Here is a 16459-nt window from a genome sequence, read left to right as displayed (position 1 = left end):
AACCCCTCAGATTTGCAAATCGCTTAATAAATACCGCATATTTTCTTTTTAATTTAAATTCTCTGACTGTGTGCCTATATTTGCCATCTGCTGTACAACATGCCAAAGAAAGCTAAATAATATATATTTTTTACCATGTATAATTAAAATGCAAATAAGTCAAAGCAGGCAGACGTGCATTTTTCCCTGTGAAACAAAATGTGTTTTGGCATTTGAATGTCAGTGTTATTCACAGAAAACAGCAGACAAGGAAACGCAAGATGATGTTTCTCACATGCAAATTATCAGGCAATCAAGCCATTTAACAGACTTCAAATTATAAAAGGGGACCGTGCCATCTGCAAAACTAACATTTTAATTTTAGAACTATTTCTTTGCTCGTCTAGAGTCAAGAATGCAAACAAGATGCTTTTTAACTAATTAAAACAAGGTCATTAACCCAGGCCAAGCCTTTTGCAGAATAAATAAAAAATAATATGTTTAACTTGGTCTATTCTGTTGAAAACTGCTATTATTGGAAAACATAAAAGCCATGTAATGAATGCAGTTTTGTGGTTTGAACCTTAGACTCCTTAACAAAATCATAAATTTTACCGAAACAGTAAATGTGAAGGTCACGTCTTCATTTTCAGCATGAGAGATTACTCGGTGAGGTCATGAATTAGGTCATATCTTCTCATTGCGATATGGAATTTGCCTTTTTGATTGCGTTTTTCAAAAGCAACAAACACAAGGCTCAAAAGGTGCGACAGATTACAATACAACACACCATCAGCTACGTGTAAAGCAGTTACTTGTGTTCCTTTAAAAGGTGCTTGTATCTTCTTGTGTTCCTTTAAAAGGTGCTTGTATCGATCTTTGATGAGTCAAGTTGACTCATTGAATTGTCAATAAATAACAACAATATTAATAAAAATACTTATGATAATGTTCACCGAGTCCTGCATTTTCCATGGTGCTTATCCTTGTGCAATTTGAATGTTTGTTATTCCTCCCTGATCGTATAAATAACATTTTTATCTCTTTATCCCTTTAACACTTATACTGTCTTTGAAGTGCGATATAAACTGGGGAGATATTGATCTAGAATAGTTCTTCGGACTATAAAGCTCAAGTGCTCATTGAATACTGCAAAAAGACACTTCTTTCTGTCATTGTTGTCACTGATGATGACACACACACAAACACACACAGACACACACACACACACACACACACACTAACCTGGTGTACGCTGATGGTAGGTATTGGCACATTGGTTTGCTGGAGTGCTACGGGTTGTACAATTATGTTATTGGAGTTGGCAGAACTACGAGGTTCTTTCCTAGGAGCTGTTTTTCCACTGGGGGTTTTGGTTCGCACCCTGGAAGTGTTCTGATGCTCTAAGGAGGAAGGGGGGTACAGGTCCTTTTCCCTCACTGCAGGGCTGAGGACGACATTTTTACACCAGTCTCGTTATTAAGATATTTTTTTAAATAATCTAAGAAACCAATACATGCTTTAAGTTTTCCATCAGTCATATTGTAGTGTCTTCTTCCGTTACCTTTGTTGGTTTGATCTATTCCATGTCTGACTCTGATTATCCTCCACACTGTTCGACCTTTCTGTCCGTCTGGGCTGCTTCTTCCCTGTTGTGGTCCTCCTCGGTGTGCTGACCTCTTGTCCAGACATCAGTCCTGGTGACAACCTAATCTTTGACCTCTGACCCTCCCCCGATGCCTTCTGACTGAGTTTGGCCTTCGTCTTTTCTCTGCCCGGGCTGTGAGACACAAACAGGATATTTCGTCAAACCATCAAATGATTTTAACCGGGATGTTTCATAGCCATTGACGGCCATAAACGTCAAATGCATTTAAACTGGGAGAGGCTTGCCCTCTATTAACATCAATTACAGCCAATAGGTGAATTAAAAAAATAACAGTGAAGTCATTCGAAAAGAAATTCTTTTGGTGATCTCTCTATTTAGTTTAAAAGTTCACATAAGTCAAAGTTACTGTGAGAGCAATGTAAAAACAGTTCATTTTCAGAGCAAGACTGGTTCGTATATCACTGTCAAAAGCAGCCAATGAGTTGTTGCAGCGGTGTAAAATTCATTTTTTCCAAGAACCTTATGGTTATGGTTTCTCTCTCACGGCCCTTATAGACTTCAAGCCATAAAAAATTATGTATCCATATTACAAATACTGAACAAACTGTAACCTGGTTTTAAAATCCAAAGCAAGACATTTTGTGTATTCTATTTTATACTAGTCAGTTTATGAAAACAAAAATACAAGCGACAACAATCAGCAATTTTTCATTTTAGCAACAAATATTCATATTCATAAATGACACGTGATTTGCTGTTATAGGACAAACAAAATCATGTAGTGGGGTGCCCTAAGTTTGACACCAGTGAGTTGATGGGAATGGTAAGTTAAGGCATATAGCCTGACAATTCACTGCTATGGTCAACAAATCTTGAATAGATATGCCGGAAGAAAATTGACGTGAATTTTTTTAAAGCAAAGAATAGATGCATTCAATACCAGAAAGCTCCCCTGGCATCTTTGTGCTCCGTTGCTGGTGCTGTGGAAAGCGTGGTTCCAGTGGGCCCGAGGGGTTTAGTTTTGGCTGTTGCACCAACTCCTGCTGCCTCGCTGCGCTGTGGGAATGTTTCCTGACTTCGGTTGACAGAACCTAGGCAGGGGACCGTTACAGCCCATTAGAGTAACCTTAGATGGGGACACTTTTACATTTGTGAGCATGTTTACCAACCTGCGACATGATGATCTTGCTGGGGGGCCACTAAAGGTTTAGTTTGAGCTTGGACCTTGTTCAACCAGCTGTCCAGTTGCCACTTTTTTGTTGAGGATGCTTCAGGCTATAGGTTAAAAACATACATTTTATATGTATCATTCTTCAACACATGGGCATCTTTATTCAGGCAGGGGAGAACGGGGTTGGTTGTCACATGAGTGACCATGAGAGAGCGATGTTGTGGAAATATCGGTTGTCAAATGAGAATGGCACCTGACACCCAAATATCTCTACTTTGTCTTTGTGTATTAAAGTACCGTACTTGACTGTAAAGTCATGTGGTCTACGCCACTTCTTGTCACATTTTATGGCCTGTTCCAAAATGTTGAGGTCTTTGTTGGTCTTTTTATTGGCTTTAACACAATGGATTTTTAGCAATGAAAGTGTTACCATTAAAATATATGGGGTCAAAGTTACAGTTTGAATTTGCCATCTTTAACGATGCAGTTGCTTGTTAGATTTTAGTTGAGCTTTTAGCCAACAAACCCCAAGTTGGTGTCCCAATTTGGATGGGCAAAGTTGTCAAACCATCAACAAGTGTTAATTAGTCAATGGTTTTAATTGTCACTATACAGGGCGCCATAAAATTATTTTTCATAAGTTCTCAGTTGTGTACACCATACAAATAGAAATAAAAATAACACAAATTTACGAATAAATTCTATGGTTGTAAAACACAGCTGTGTGCAATGTGTCCAAGAAGTAGGCATACCAACCCAGCACCTTTGGCTAACACTGATTCTGTCTGGCATTCCATCTGTCAAAAGCTATTGGACCTTGGTATTCAGTTCTAGACTCAATTTTGTGTCAAATACCAATGAATGAGTACTGACTTATGGACTTATTGGTACATAATAACGTGAAAATTGCATGTGTTGGATCAACATTGTGAACTTGTAATAATTTAATGGTAACATAATAATGTATTCTTGTAAATGTCCCTCACCACAAAAGAGATGGTTATCACAAAGTCTCAAATGTCTTTGATATATAATTGTGTAAATCAAGACAGATGTCAAATCCAACCAAAGATATTAAGCTTCCCAGTATGAATGACTACTATAAACCATGTTGATGTTCAGATCTTCATGAACAAGCAACAATTGTAACAACCAAACACGTTCTTTCCAATACACGCATATCTGCAAACCAAGAGTACACAATACAAACCAGTACATCTCCATCCACGTGTATGTATGTATATTTATATATATGTATATGCATGTATATGTATATATAAACATATATATATATACATTTATATGTATATATATACACATATATACATATATAGACATATATATATATATACACACATACATATATATACATATATATAGACATATATATATATATACATATATATATATATATTTCAGCAACACGCTTATTTATTTATATATTTATTAAATAATTTATTTAGATTTAGATTTATGTATTTATTAACTTATTTATTACCTATCTATTTATGTCTAAAATGTCTTTTACTTTATCTGCATTCTCACCCTCTTGCTACTGTGACAATGAAATTTCCTGAATACGGGATGAATTCAATTCCAATAAATGAATTTAGATAGACAGACTGTGTTTGGCTGAATTTAACTCAGCTTCATGAGTCAAAGAGAATATTCAAAACAGCCCTCAGCGTGATGTAATACAGACAGTTTGACCAACTAATGTAGTGTGTGCAAAATCACTTTGATATCAACATGAATTCAATTTGTATTAGGACAAGACAAGGAAAGGATCCGGCTAATATAACCCACACTCTCAGACAGTTGTTCTTGAAACAAACACTGCCAGATGTGTTTGGTAGTTCATAGTTTACAAACATGCGCGCTTGTCAAGGTACCTCAGGGGAGTTGGTGCGGGTGGCCTGGTTATACTCGCTGTCACTGGAGCTGCTCTCGGATTCGTCTGTGTCCGACTCTGAACTGCTCTCCGATTCACTGCTGCTCCCTGATGCGCCGCTTTAGAGGACAAGAGAGTGGGCAGATTTAATCTACATGTCACAGTCGCAAAACAATAGACGGGGATTGATTCACTTGACACAAGCAAACCTCATTCATGTCGTCTTACATTGCTAACAGGGTTACAACGCAATTTACAAATAGAGTCACTCGCCCTCTCCTGTATCTCTGTCACCAAGTCTGAACTTGACATAAGTCTAGATGTCTCTACCCTTCATTCATTCAAACAATGCTTGTCACTTTATGCCATCTTTGATCTTGATATTTGGATTCTACTTGTGTTGTGATACTGTTCAGGCAGTGTGCCACATATTTACTCATATTTCCTCCTGACTACTAGTACAGTGGTACCTCGAGATACGAGCTTAATGCGTATGTCGATTTACTCGTAACTCAAATGAATGTTTCCCAGAGAAATGAACTAAAAACATATTAATTCGTTCCAACCCTCTGAAAAAACACCCAAAACAGGATATTGGATTGGAAAACATTTTTATTTGTTCTAATTCGCCATCTATTAACAAAGTAACAAATAACTAGTGGTTTAATAGTACTAAAATTAGACGGATTTCGCAGAGAGGAGAGAGAGAGACTTTTTGCATGGCAACGCGCTTGTAACATAACAAACAAATTTAAATGAACTTGGATTACGATGCAGACACACTCAGAAATAAATTTAATCTAATCTTCCACTAAACTTAATTCTAATTTGTTTCACATTTTTATACCTTTCTTGGCTCTATTTGCCCTGCCTTCACCGTGACTTTTAGATGCAACCTATCGAGGGTTGTTTGCTTTTGTCTTCCCTTCAAAATATTCAGAAAATGATGCACACAAATGTCCTCACAATAGGATAACGCATGACCACTTGCCAACGTGAAGTAGTATATACTCCTCTCGTATTAGCGAACAAGCTCCGCCATTCGCACTGACTAACGGGAAAAAAACACTGAAAAAAAACAACGCTCCGCCCAGTGCTCGTAGAGAGATTACACGAGGGAGTTGCGACCAGAAAGACAGAGCCCATGATGTTCTTATGAGCAGCTTCTCACATCCGCTGTATGCTCGTATATCAAAATTTGTCTCGTATCTGAAGATAAATATTTGCTCGAAATTTTACCCGTATCTCAAATTGCTCTTATGTCGGGGCACTCGTATGTCAAGGTATTACTGTAGTTATAATTTGTCCTCTGTAGAGGATATTTGTAAACCTAAATATCTCCCACTCAGTGCATCCAATCGCATTAACTCCTTTAAGGATCTATAGAGGACATTCAGAGCTTTCCAATGATACCAAATTTCTTTTGTAGTATTACAATTACTTCACATACCTGTCAACCTTTGCCGATAACTGCCCTTATAAATGATTATGATTCCCCTTACAAACCCCCCAAAAAACCTTACAAACAGCGTACGAGTCGTACGGTGTTTGTAAGGTTTTTTGGGGGGTTTGTAAGGGGAATCATAATCATTTATAAGGGCAGTTATCGGCAGAGGTTGACAGGTATGACTTCACATAGATTGGGGCATTTCAAAATAAGTGTGATTGGAAAAGATTCTTTTTCCTGGTAGTCAGGAGGATATTCAAAGTTGACAAGAGAAATACAGCAAGACTTCTAAACAGAATATTCATCACCCTTGGCTATATATATAAAAAAAGAACATTGTAGTTGCCTTGCATGCTGCACTCACTCACCCCTTTTACAATTGTGTAAACACGTCCTCTCCTGTATTCATATCATCTAAACAAAAGGTCGTTGCAGGCAACTGTGGGAAGTTTCTATTAAAACGATAGTACTGGATTTTTTTTGGCACAATAAGGTGCACTAGATAATCTTTTATTTTCCCTTAAAATTGACCAGTGCATTTTATGTATAAATTCTCGTTGTGCTTAATAGCTTCAGACCCTTTTTGTTAGAGAATTACTATATTATATTACTCAAGTATAGTGCTCAATAAACACATTCATCATAAATAGCCCAATTGATAAATTAATGAATAATAATACAATAAATACTAAAGATAAAGAACAAATTACAAATGCCGTGCATGTTCAAACATGCTATATTTATAAAAATAATCTAATGTGCTGTATAGTCTGAAAAATATGGAATTAGTGAGCCGTGAAGGATTAAAAAAACAAAAACATTTATACAAACAAAAATAAAATGAACAAAACAAGCCCTCAAACAACACCAAAACTGAAAAATCAGCCAATCCAAAACCAAAACAACTAAAAAATATACATCTATTTTCAATATATATGGTGTAGAAGTATGACTAATTTTTGAAAGGTTACCTTTTTAATTTATTTTGCGGAGAAAATAAATCAATTAAGCTGAAAGGGAAATGTTTTGCAGGAAACCTTTTAACATCTGAGGGTTTTGCTGAAAATTGTTGAATAAATGACCAATTTCATTCAAACTACTTTCAATCGTATCATACCAATGTATTACAATATTAAAATCACATTAGCATGATCTTTCATCTTGACTTTTTTTCCTCATATTATCCAAAAAAAGAACCTCCCTTTGTAGAATAATACGAATTTGAGTTTTCATTATACTCTGGACTGCCTATTTCTAATCTCATCAAGAAAAAAAACTCAAAAGTAGGATGAGACCTTATTCACTTTTACCGTAGCCGCCTCAACCAATATTAGCATTAATTTAAAAAAAAAAAAAAAAAATCACACCACGTGTGATAATTGCTGAAATGCAGTCTTTTGAAGCAGTTCAATTATGTCTTTCTCGTGCTTTTGCCGGTTCATCCGTCCTTCCACAATCCTTTGAAATGGTCTCCTAGAGGCAACACAACCGCTGACACAAATTTGAGAACACACAAACGCGCAGAAATAACGAACGTGTGTAGCGCACGCGGGCCTGCCTGTGTGTGTAATTTCAGTGCGAGGCTGCCGTCACAGCAGGCACCAATCTGTGTGAGCAGTCAAGCAGCAAATCCATCAACTGTTCCTCAGGCAACACACGCGCACGCACTCACACATATATGCACGGACACAGGAATTGTGATTTCTTCTATCATTTCTCATATCCCCTTGCTCCAGCCAGCCTCTCTCTTTCAATTTTAATACAGTCGCCTCTCAGTTTTCACTATTAGCCTTGCATGGTGTTAAACTCCACCCTAGTTGTATTGTTCCAAGATGATGAATTCCACTCCAGTATTTTTTTTGTTTGGTTCCAAGCATGGCACGGTGACGTTAATTGGGAGGTATAGTTCTGAGCAAAATTGACCCCAAAAAGCCATACTATATGGTCAAATAAGACAATACCTATTTCATCTCATCTCATTTTCTGAACCACATTATCCTCATTAGGGTTGCAGGGGGGGCTGGAGCCTATCCCAGCTGACTCCGGGCCAGGGGCAGGGACACCCTGAATTGGTGGCCAGCCAATCGCAGGGCACAATGAGGCGGACAACCATGCACACTCACACCCATACCTAGGGGCATATTAGAGTGTCCAATTAGCCTACCATGGACGTTTTTGGAATGTGGGAGGAAATGGGAGTACCCGGAGGAAACCCACGCAGGCCCGGGGGGAACATGCAAGCTCCACTCAGATGGACGTGACCTGGATTTGAACCCAGGACCCCAGAGCTGTGAGGCCGACGCGCTAACCACTCGAGCGATACCTATTTCAATGAGTGTAAATGGCATATTGGTCTTTTTATTATATTAAAACCACATTGGATTTCAATGTTTGAGCTTTTTTTTTTCCAAAAAAGGATTTAAAAGTGATGTTTTCTTGATTGTCAAGCCATGTTCTTCTCATTTTATTTCTTTTTAAAATTCAAATTATTTTATTTGGGCGGCCTGGTGGCGTGAGTGGTTAGCGCGTCGGCCTCACAGCTCTGGGGTCCTGGGTTCAACTCCAGGTCAGTCCACCTGTGTGAAGTTTGTATGTTCTCTCCAGGCCTGCTTGGGTTTCATCTGGGTACTCCGGTTTCCTCCCACATTCCAAAACCATGCATGGTGTGCTGATTGGCCACTCTAAATTGCCCCTAGGTATGTGTGTGCGTGTGAATGGTTGCCTATTTCCTTGTGCCCTGGCCACCGATTTAGGGTTTATATTACTTTCCTTGTTTGAGTATAGAAAAGTATAAAAATAAATGATACATATCAATTATTACGTGTGTATTGCACTTTTTGTTGAATAAAAAAAAAACTACTACTGCATGTGAGCCACGCAGGAATTTCTTTAGGGAGGGGATGCAGCAGTGCTACCGTTCATTTAAATGCAGTACATAATGGTAGTTACTTTCTTTTTTCCTCTGCTTTGTGGCTATTGAATACTGATCTTTTTTTTTTGTATGAATACTGTGAAGTTGAAGATTGGGGGTGTTCAGTCCAACACTCTCCAACCTTTTGTATTCTGGCACCATAAACAAGCGAGCGTTGCAGGAACAAGATGAAAGGGGCTGAATACATGTGTGAAAGCATTACATCTGGCCCACGTCCCTCTCCTCTCCTCTCCTCAGGAATCAGGCGGGCATCAGCCGTCAAACATAATTTAGCACCGTTGTCTGTGCCAAATTGAAATGCGGCACCAGCTGGTGCAATCTGACAGGCAAGCTTTTCACTGGACACCTTAAATACATCTCTATGATGTCAGGTCTTAAATGAAGATACGCTTTTCAGTTCATCTGGGAGCAAATTGGATCACTTTGCGGCATTGTGTCGTGTTTTAAGATGGACTCGCCTGATAGGCATTTTCTGACAGTTCATGCGAAACACTCTTGTAGTCCTTTTAACGGGTTATGTGTGTATCAGATCAAAATTCTTGAAAAAAACGAGCCTTCATTTTTGTTTTTGTTTGTTTTCTTAATGTATTTTCAATTATAGGTAGCAAACTATTAACGGCTTGTTAAATGTTTCTCACTATAAAAATGAAAGACTGTTGTTTCCTGACCTCCCCTTTTATAATTTTTATTACAAAAATCTTCTGTTATATTTCTATTGTTGACCCCAAAGCAGACGACTCAATCCAAGGAGGCGTGATACAAAATTAAACTCAAAAAACACGCAAACACAAAAAGGAAGTTACAAAAACAGTTATAAAACGGCGATCTAAAAACAAAAAAAACAAAAGGTCACTGATGCGATGAGCGGAGTGGCACGAGAGAAGGGTACGAGTACCCTATAAAACACACGTCCCCAATATTTACACATGGCAGAGGATACAAAACAAGTATAGCCACAACTACTAAATAAAAAACATACAAACACGCAAAAAATGGCAAGAAGAAAATAGCCCGCAATTTCAAATTGGCAATGGCAATTAGCAAGACAATATCTCCAGACCCTTTGCGTTTAAATACCGTATTTTCACGATTTTTAAGGCGCACTGCATAATAAGGCGCACCACATTATAAGGCGCACCCTCAATGAATGACACTTTTTTTTCTCCATATATAAAGTACACTGGATTATAAGGCGCCCTGTCTATTTTGGAGAAAATTTAAGACTTTTGAGTGCGCCTTATAGTCGTGAAAATATGGTACTCTGCTGACGAGATGGGAAGCAATCAATGAATTTTTTAATCTTTCATCCTGCTCATTATCTGGAGGGTCGTGTGGGGGTGCTGAAGCATATTTCAACTAAATATGGGCAGTAGGCGAGGTACATCCTGAATTGGTTGCCAGAAAATGGTTATTTTAAAATGTAAATCAATAAAAAAAAGAGAATGAAAAAAAAACAGAACCTTAATAACAAGGCTTTCCCCTTTCTTAAGAAAACAAAGAAAATGTAAAAATATATCTATTTTTGATTAAATGTAAAAAACGTAAGTAAAAAAAAAAGTGCTATTGAGAGGCTGGAAAACGGGATTTAGACAGTTTTTAGGTCAACAATGTCTCTAAACAATGAATCTAAATAGCTGTTGGTTTATTCTATAATTAGTGAGTTGTCATTTAGGCAATTAATCCTAGCAGCCCAAGTGGATAGACATAATGGCCTTCTGAAGAAACCCATAGCTACGATTAAGCCTCTGACCTATTCCTTCTCATGCATACTTCTCCCCTTATCATTTCACTACAAACACTTTGTGACTAGCAATAGTTTGAGCTTCCTATCTGTTTGTCAGGAACACAAAGATCTCCAAACATTGTTAAGATCTCAGACTAAAATATGTTTTGGAACAGTTCGTCTTCATTGTTTTAAAGTAGAGTCTTTCTGCGATCTGTAAAACATTATTTACAACGCAGAACTCTCTGGCTTCGTATTGCATAAGAGAAAAATATATTGCTTTTGTCCGATTTTCTGAGTGCAGCCAAGCCTTTGGTATGCGCCTGTTGGTTTGTACGATAAAATCATCCTCAACAGGGGAAATGAAAGCCTCACAGCCTTGACAAAGTGAGCCGTTGCTTTGATATGCCCAATGGGCCTCACAAGAACCCAATGATCCTCGTAGGCTGCCGTAAAACTAGTGATAGCCTTGAAGCGATTCAATCCTGCTAAGGTGAAGTATACCATGCAAGTGATCATTACAATGATGAAGAGGGGGAAGAAATCTGTTTAACTCATTGCAGAGCAAAAAAAAAGTTCTATTTATCACGCTAACTCAGGATTGTAGGCAGACATAACTCAAAAGTCTAAAGTTCTTATTAGTAACTTTGTATTTGGAGTATTACTCATTTTCCTGAGTTATCATGGCGATAAAATGACAAAATGCGGAACAAGAGGCTAAATAGCCGACCGTTACACAAAAGTTTTGATTAAATGTAAAAAACGCCCCCAAACGTCTGTCTCCTGTCGGCGAAATCTGCCCAATTTTAGTTAGGTTAAACACATTTTATTACTATTAAACCACTAGTTATGTGTTACTTTTTTAATAGATGGTGAATTAGAAGAAATAAAACATTTTTTCCAATCCAATATCCTGTTTTTGGTGTTTTTTCAGAGGGCTGGAACGAATTAATTCTTTTTCCATTCATTTCAATGGAAAACGTCCGCTCGAGTTACGAGAATCTCGTCATACGAGCTCAGTTCCGGAACGGATTAAGCTCGTATCTCGAGGTACCACTGTATATTTTTTATTTCTGCGAGCAGATTGTTTTTCAACAATCAACAGTTTGTGTTATATCATACATATGGTTTGGTCCTTCTCTTGTTGATGACACTTTAACAAGATCTTGCAAGCGCATACTTTATGTGGGTTTACTGTCTATTTAAATGATCTACATGCAAACTGACTGTCTCGTTTCCGAGATAATAATAATAATAATAGCTACCTGTAGTTACTCTTTCAGGGAAACGATTAAAGCCTGCAGGCTACTGGTGTGTCGCCGCCCATGATTCTGTTTGCATTGTGTCAATTAAGCCGCAGGAATAGAAAATACAAAAGAAAGCTAAGAGTCAATCGTTTTTCTCCTCCCGCCAATCATGTCGGCAATAGACTAAATCGACGAGCTTCTGATAACAATGAATCGAGTGGCTTAGAGCCAGAAAGACCACGGGTCAGATAAGAAGTAAGATGTAGCAGAGTGTGACACAGGAGGATGCGGTTTCTCAACTACAGTTAATGGCAGAGGTAAATATAGCCTCTTCAATTGGTCAAAGAGTCACGGTGGTATTTTGGGACGTTAGAGTGAAGATGTGGACGCCATCTGGACTCAGTTCATCTGTCATCAAATCATCTTCCACTTGGCAAAGCTTCCGCCCTGCACAGCTGGCTGTACAATCTTTCTCTGTATCGCTTTAAATCACTCTTACACACTGCATCATGTGTTTTTTTGGCACAATTTCACATAAGGCCTACGATATATTTCTTCATCACAAAAAAAAGATAATTATTTATATAAATGAGCACATTTCAGTACTGTGCAGTGTATAATATAAATTATAGGATGTATGTATTATTATTATTAATTTTGTTTGTTCAAAGTGCTTACGTGTGTGCCTGGGGGAATAATGAGGGAGAGGATGGAATTATTTTGTATTTGTAATAATGTGCAATGCAACCTAATAGTATGGGTGTGACAGTATGCATAAGAAGTCCTAACACTTGACTTGACTGACATGAGGAGTAGTAACAGATTGACCCCTTTGCCAAATTTGAATATCACTCATTAATATGGGGGCATTCATTGAAAATAAGGAAGAATTACATATATAGAGATAATAGAATGCCGTATTTCAATGAACATAGTCTCATCCAGTTGCCTATTCAGGGTCAGACAAATTATTCCAGTTTTTAAACTCAATTTTTTGTATCCTGCTGCCTCTATTTGGCTGGGGTAGGCTCCATCACCCCCGGCAACCCTTGTGTGGATAAGATGAATTAAAGGAATTATTAGCTTTAATATTGGTTTTAGTTTTTAATACCTGGGGGTATTTGTCAGATGCATTAAAAAAAAACTCCAAAATGGATAAGATTCTTAAAAAAAGGTATTGAGTTATTTTAAATGTTGACATGGTTAAATAATGCTTCTGACAGTAAAATATTAAAACAAACAAATTAGTTTCAGCTTTGTCAATACACAGTGCCGTTTCAGTTCTTTCAATTAGCAAAAAGAGTTTTTCAAATTTTGTTTTTCTTCAAAATAATAACATTGGTGTATTAATTCAACATCTCGACAAACTGTCATGAGCTGAGCTACGCTCATTTGTAAGTTTTTATTTAACTGATTGAAAATATCTTTAAAAAATAAAGCCCAATGCAATGACGCACAGGCCGTATAAAAGTTTAACTTATTTCAAGTAGTGGGTCACAAAAAATAACATCTGCTATAGGCCACCAGGCTGCAGATTTAGATCACTGAAATCTACCCTAGGGTAATCACTAAGGAAAGGCTCATTCTGGCATATGAATGAAAATGCACTGGGAAACATCATTTTTTTATACAGCAGCAGTTAAATAAGAATTTTGGGAAAAACTTAAACTAGGGTAAGGTACTATGTAATAAAAGCAAAAACTTCTTGCCACTGTCAAGCATGATTTCCCGCAAAAAAATACATTAATATGGACAATTTCTGAAGTAACATTCATTCATATATTTTTCAAATTGCTTATTCTCAAAAGGGTCGCGGGTGGTGCCGGAGCCTATCCAAGCTAACAATGGCGGGAGACACCCTTAATCGGTGGCCAGCCAATTGCAGCCAACATTCCCGCTCACGCTCTTACCTAGGGGCAATTTAGAATGTTCAACCAGCCTACTCTGCATGTTTTTGGAATGTGGGAGGGAACCAGAGTACCAAAGAAAACCCACGCAAGCTCGGGAACAACATAAAACCACACAGGAAGGTCTGGACCTGGGATCGAACCCTTGATCTCAGAACTGTGAAGCTGATGAGCTATCCACTCGCCTCCTGGGCCACTGAAGTAACAATAAAACAGGACTTTGAATTTATACTCTTAATCCTGGCTCAATATGTTCAGAAGCAGACTCAGATGAACCAGACAAAAGATTATTTCTTAATATTTAACATGTACTTTCACAATTATTTTAGTGTCTAAATTGAACAATGTGACGGACATTGAAATCCAAGCGTCCTCGTGTACGTTTGTTCATTCTCTTTCTTATTCAGTCTATTTTAATCTTTAATTGAATGAGCTTCAATACTTGTACTGACGAAACGGAATCGTTAGAATTAGTTGGGGTAGCATAAGAAAACGATTCAAATGTGAGAAGCAAAAAAATATTTTTGAACATGGTCTAAAAAGACATGTTGGCAAAACGATGGAGGTTTATGACGGCAGAAAAATATATAATTGCAATGGCGTTGCAGTTGTCAGAGCAAGATTTACAATAGCTGTTGTATGTATATTATAACATTGTATATTTAGACATATTTTGTGTGAGTGCACACATGCCTGTGTGTGTGTGTGTGTGTGTGTGTGTGTGTGTGTGGGTTTGTTTCTATTGGATATAGCCCTTGGATTGCTTGTAGCAACTTGAGTTGCAGCATCCCTGTGGATACATGTCTGTGTATGTGCCCGCTCTGCTCGGGCTCATTAGCAGTAGCAAAAGTAACACATGGCCCGGGGCACACACAAAAACATGGCACAATCTCTTTAACACACACCCCTACGTGCATACACATTCACACACACACACACACACACACATACACACGCAGAATGAGAACACAGCAATTCTAATTCATGTAATGCTTTTAAATTCTCATGTACCAGTTGGAGATTGACTTTTTAATGACAGTCAGAATGCATTTCCCTAACCACATTCATCTTTCTCATGCAATTTAGAAAATTATTAGATTATTCTTAATCATTATTGTGTCATGTACAAAAGTGTACATAGCATGCACATTAAAATATATATAAATAAAAAACGCATATTCACAAGACTGAATTGTAGCTATTTGGGTTCGACACTATGACTACAATGAGGCAAAATGGCAATGGAGTACCCGCAGAAAACCCAGTCAAACCTGGAGAGAACATGCAAACTCCACCCAGTAAGGACTGACAAGGAATCGAACCCGCAACCCCAAAACTGTGAGGCTGACACGCAAACCAATTGACCACTGGGCTACCTCTAAAAATGTAATGTAAATAAAAGTAAGTAATGTAATTCAAAATAAAATTTTGCATTTTTCGTCAGTCCTTTTTCTATATATTCAAGTGAATGCATTACAAACACTAGTCACTTAATTTTCAAACTGATAAACATTATAAGTAATTTATAGTTTTTTTTTAGGTCATATATTCTTACTTTGAATCTAATGCCTTAACAAGAGCAACAAGAGAATTATTTTGAAGCTTGAGGTCTGTGGCTGAAATTTTGGTTTGTTACCTGTATTACCCAAAAAACACACAAATCATTCGCATTTAATAGACGATACGTGATATGTGTGTTTAACGTGAAATGTTACTCCTAAAAATACTGTAAGCGGGACAGAAGTTGAATGGACTGAGCTCAAATATGAATCTTAGTCGAAGGCGACGATATTCCAAACAAGCAGCAGAAACTAATTGGGTACATGCAGACAGATGTTCTGTTGTTTATGCATGAACCAACAAAAAGTGACACCTGCTGCTTTGTGAAGAATGTTTGTGTTGCTCCAGAATAGTTACTGAAGTTACAGATGTTTGAGTTAATTACAGTCACTGTGGCTCCAGATTGCCTGATGGGGATTATGTTCACAATAATCTTGAAAAACCCCTACTTCTTAAAAGTGTGTGCGACAGACATTATTCACCAACAGCAGATTGTGTGTGTTACCTCGGGGCTGACGTTCGGGCCTTGGGCTTGTCGGATACCTGGCAAAAAAAGCAGACAAATTTGTTAAAATATGCTAGATGTCAGTACCATGTCAAAAAGTACACATAGTCTTTGCACGTCTCTAAATTTTGTAAAAATATGCAGTTGTAAAATAGGAGTTTGGCTGGCTGCAAAAGAGACTAAATGGTGAAACAGATGTTTGAGGTGTAGATAATAACTTTCCAATCTATTGCCCTGTATTTCATATTTTCCAAAGAGGGGCTCAAGAAACATGTGCGGCATTTTCATGTCTTTGCTGTGGCTAACTCTGGCTAGTTTGTGAGTGTCGGCTAATGACTTTTAAAATGAGAAAGAGTGAAATGGCTTATGTCATTTTCTAAATAGAAAACAAATTTGGCACTCAAACCAGGTTGTTTTTTTCCTTCTTTTTTTTAACCTATCAAAACAGTGCATCAGAGAAGAACCAATTTTTTTCATAAATTCTGGTT

General features: G+C 37.6%; 1 protein-coding gene across 1 annotated transcript in view; it reads right to left on the bottom strand.

Moving 5' to 3' along the window:
* LOC144082784 (AF4/FMR2 family member 2-like) overlaps positions 1 to 16459 on the bottom strand; it is a 117450-nt gene that overhangs the window by 15835 nt on the left and 85156 nt on the right. Inside the window, exons 10-15 of the mRNA XM_077610182.1 lie at positions 15972 to 16009; positions 4652 to 4769; positions 2758 to 2863; positions 2529 to 2679; positions 1544 to 1759; positions 1225 to 1426 (exon numbers count right to left, since the gene is read on the bottom strand). Coding sequence (XP_077466308.1) covers positions 1225 to 1426; positions 1544 to 1759; positions 2529 to 2679; positions 2758 to 2863; positions 4652 to 4769; positions 15972 to 16009 — 831 coding nt within the window. The remainder of the gene's footprint in view (positions 1 to 1224; positions 1427 to 1543; positions 1760 to 2528; positions 2680 to 2757; positions 2864 to 4651; positions 4770 to 15971; positions 16010 to 16459) is intronic.

The sequence above is a fragment of the Stigmatopora argus genome, chromosome 9, assembly GCF_051989625.1.
Source record: "Stigmatopora argus isolate UIUO_Sarg chromosome 9, RoL_Sarg_1.0, whole genome shotgun sequence".
NCBI lineage: Eukaryota > Metazoa > Chordata > Actinopteri > Syngnathiformes > Syngnathidae > Stigmatopora > Stigmatopora argus.
The sequence above is the reverse complement of the archived record's forward strand: the minus strand, read 5'-3'. Positions and strand labels throughout refer to the sequence as shown.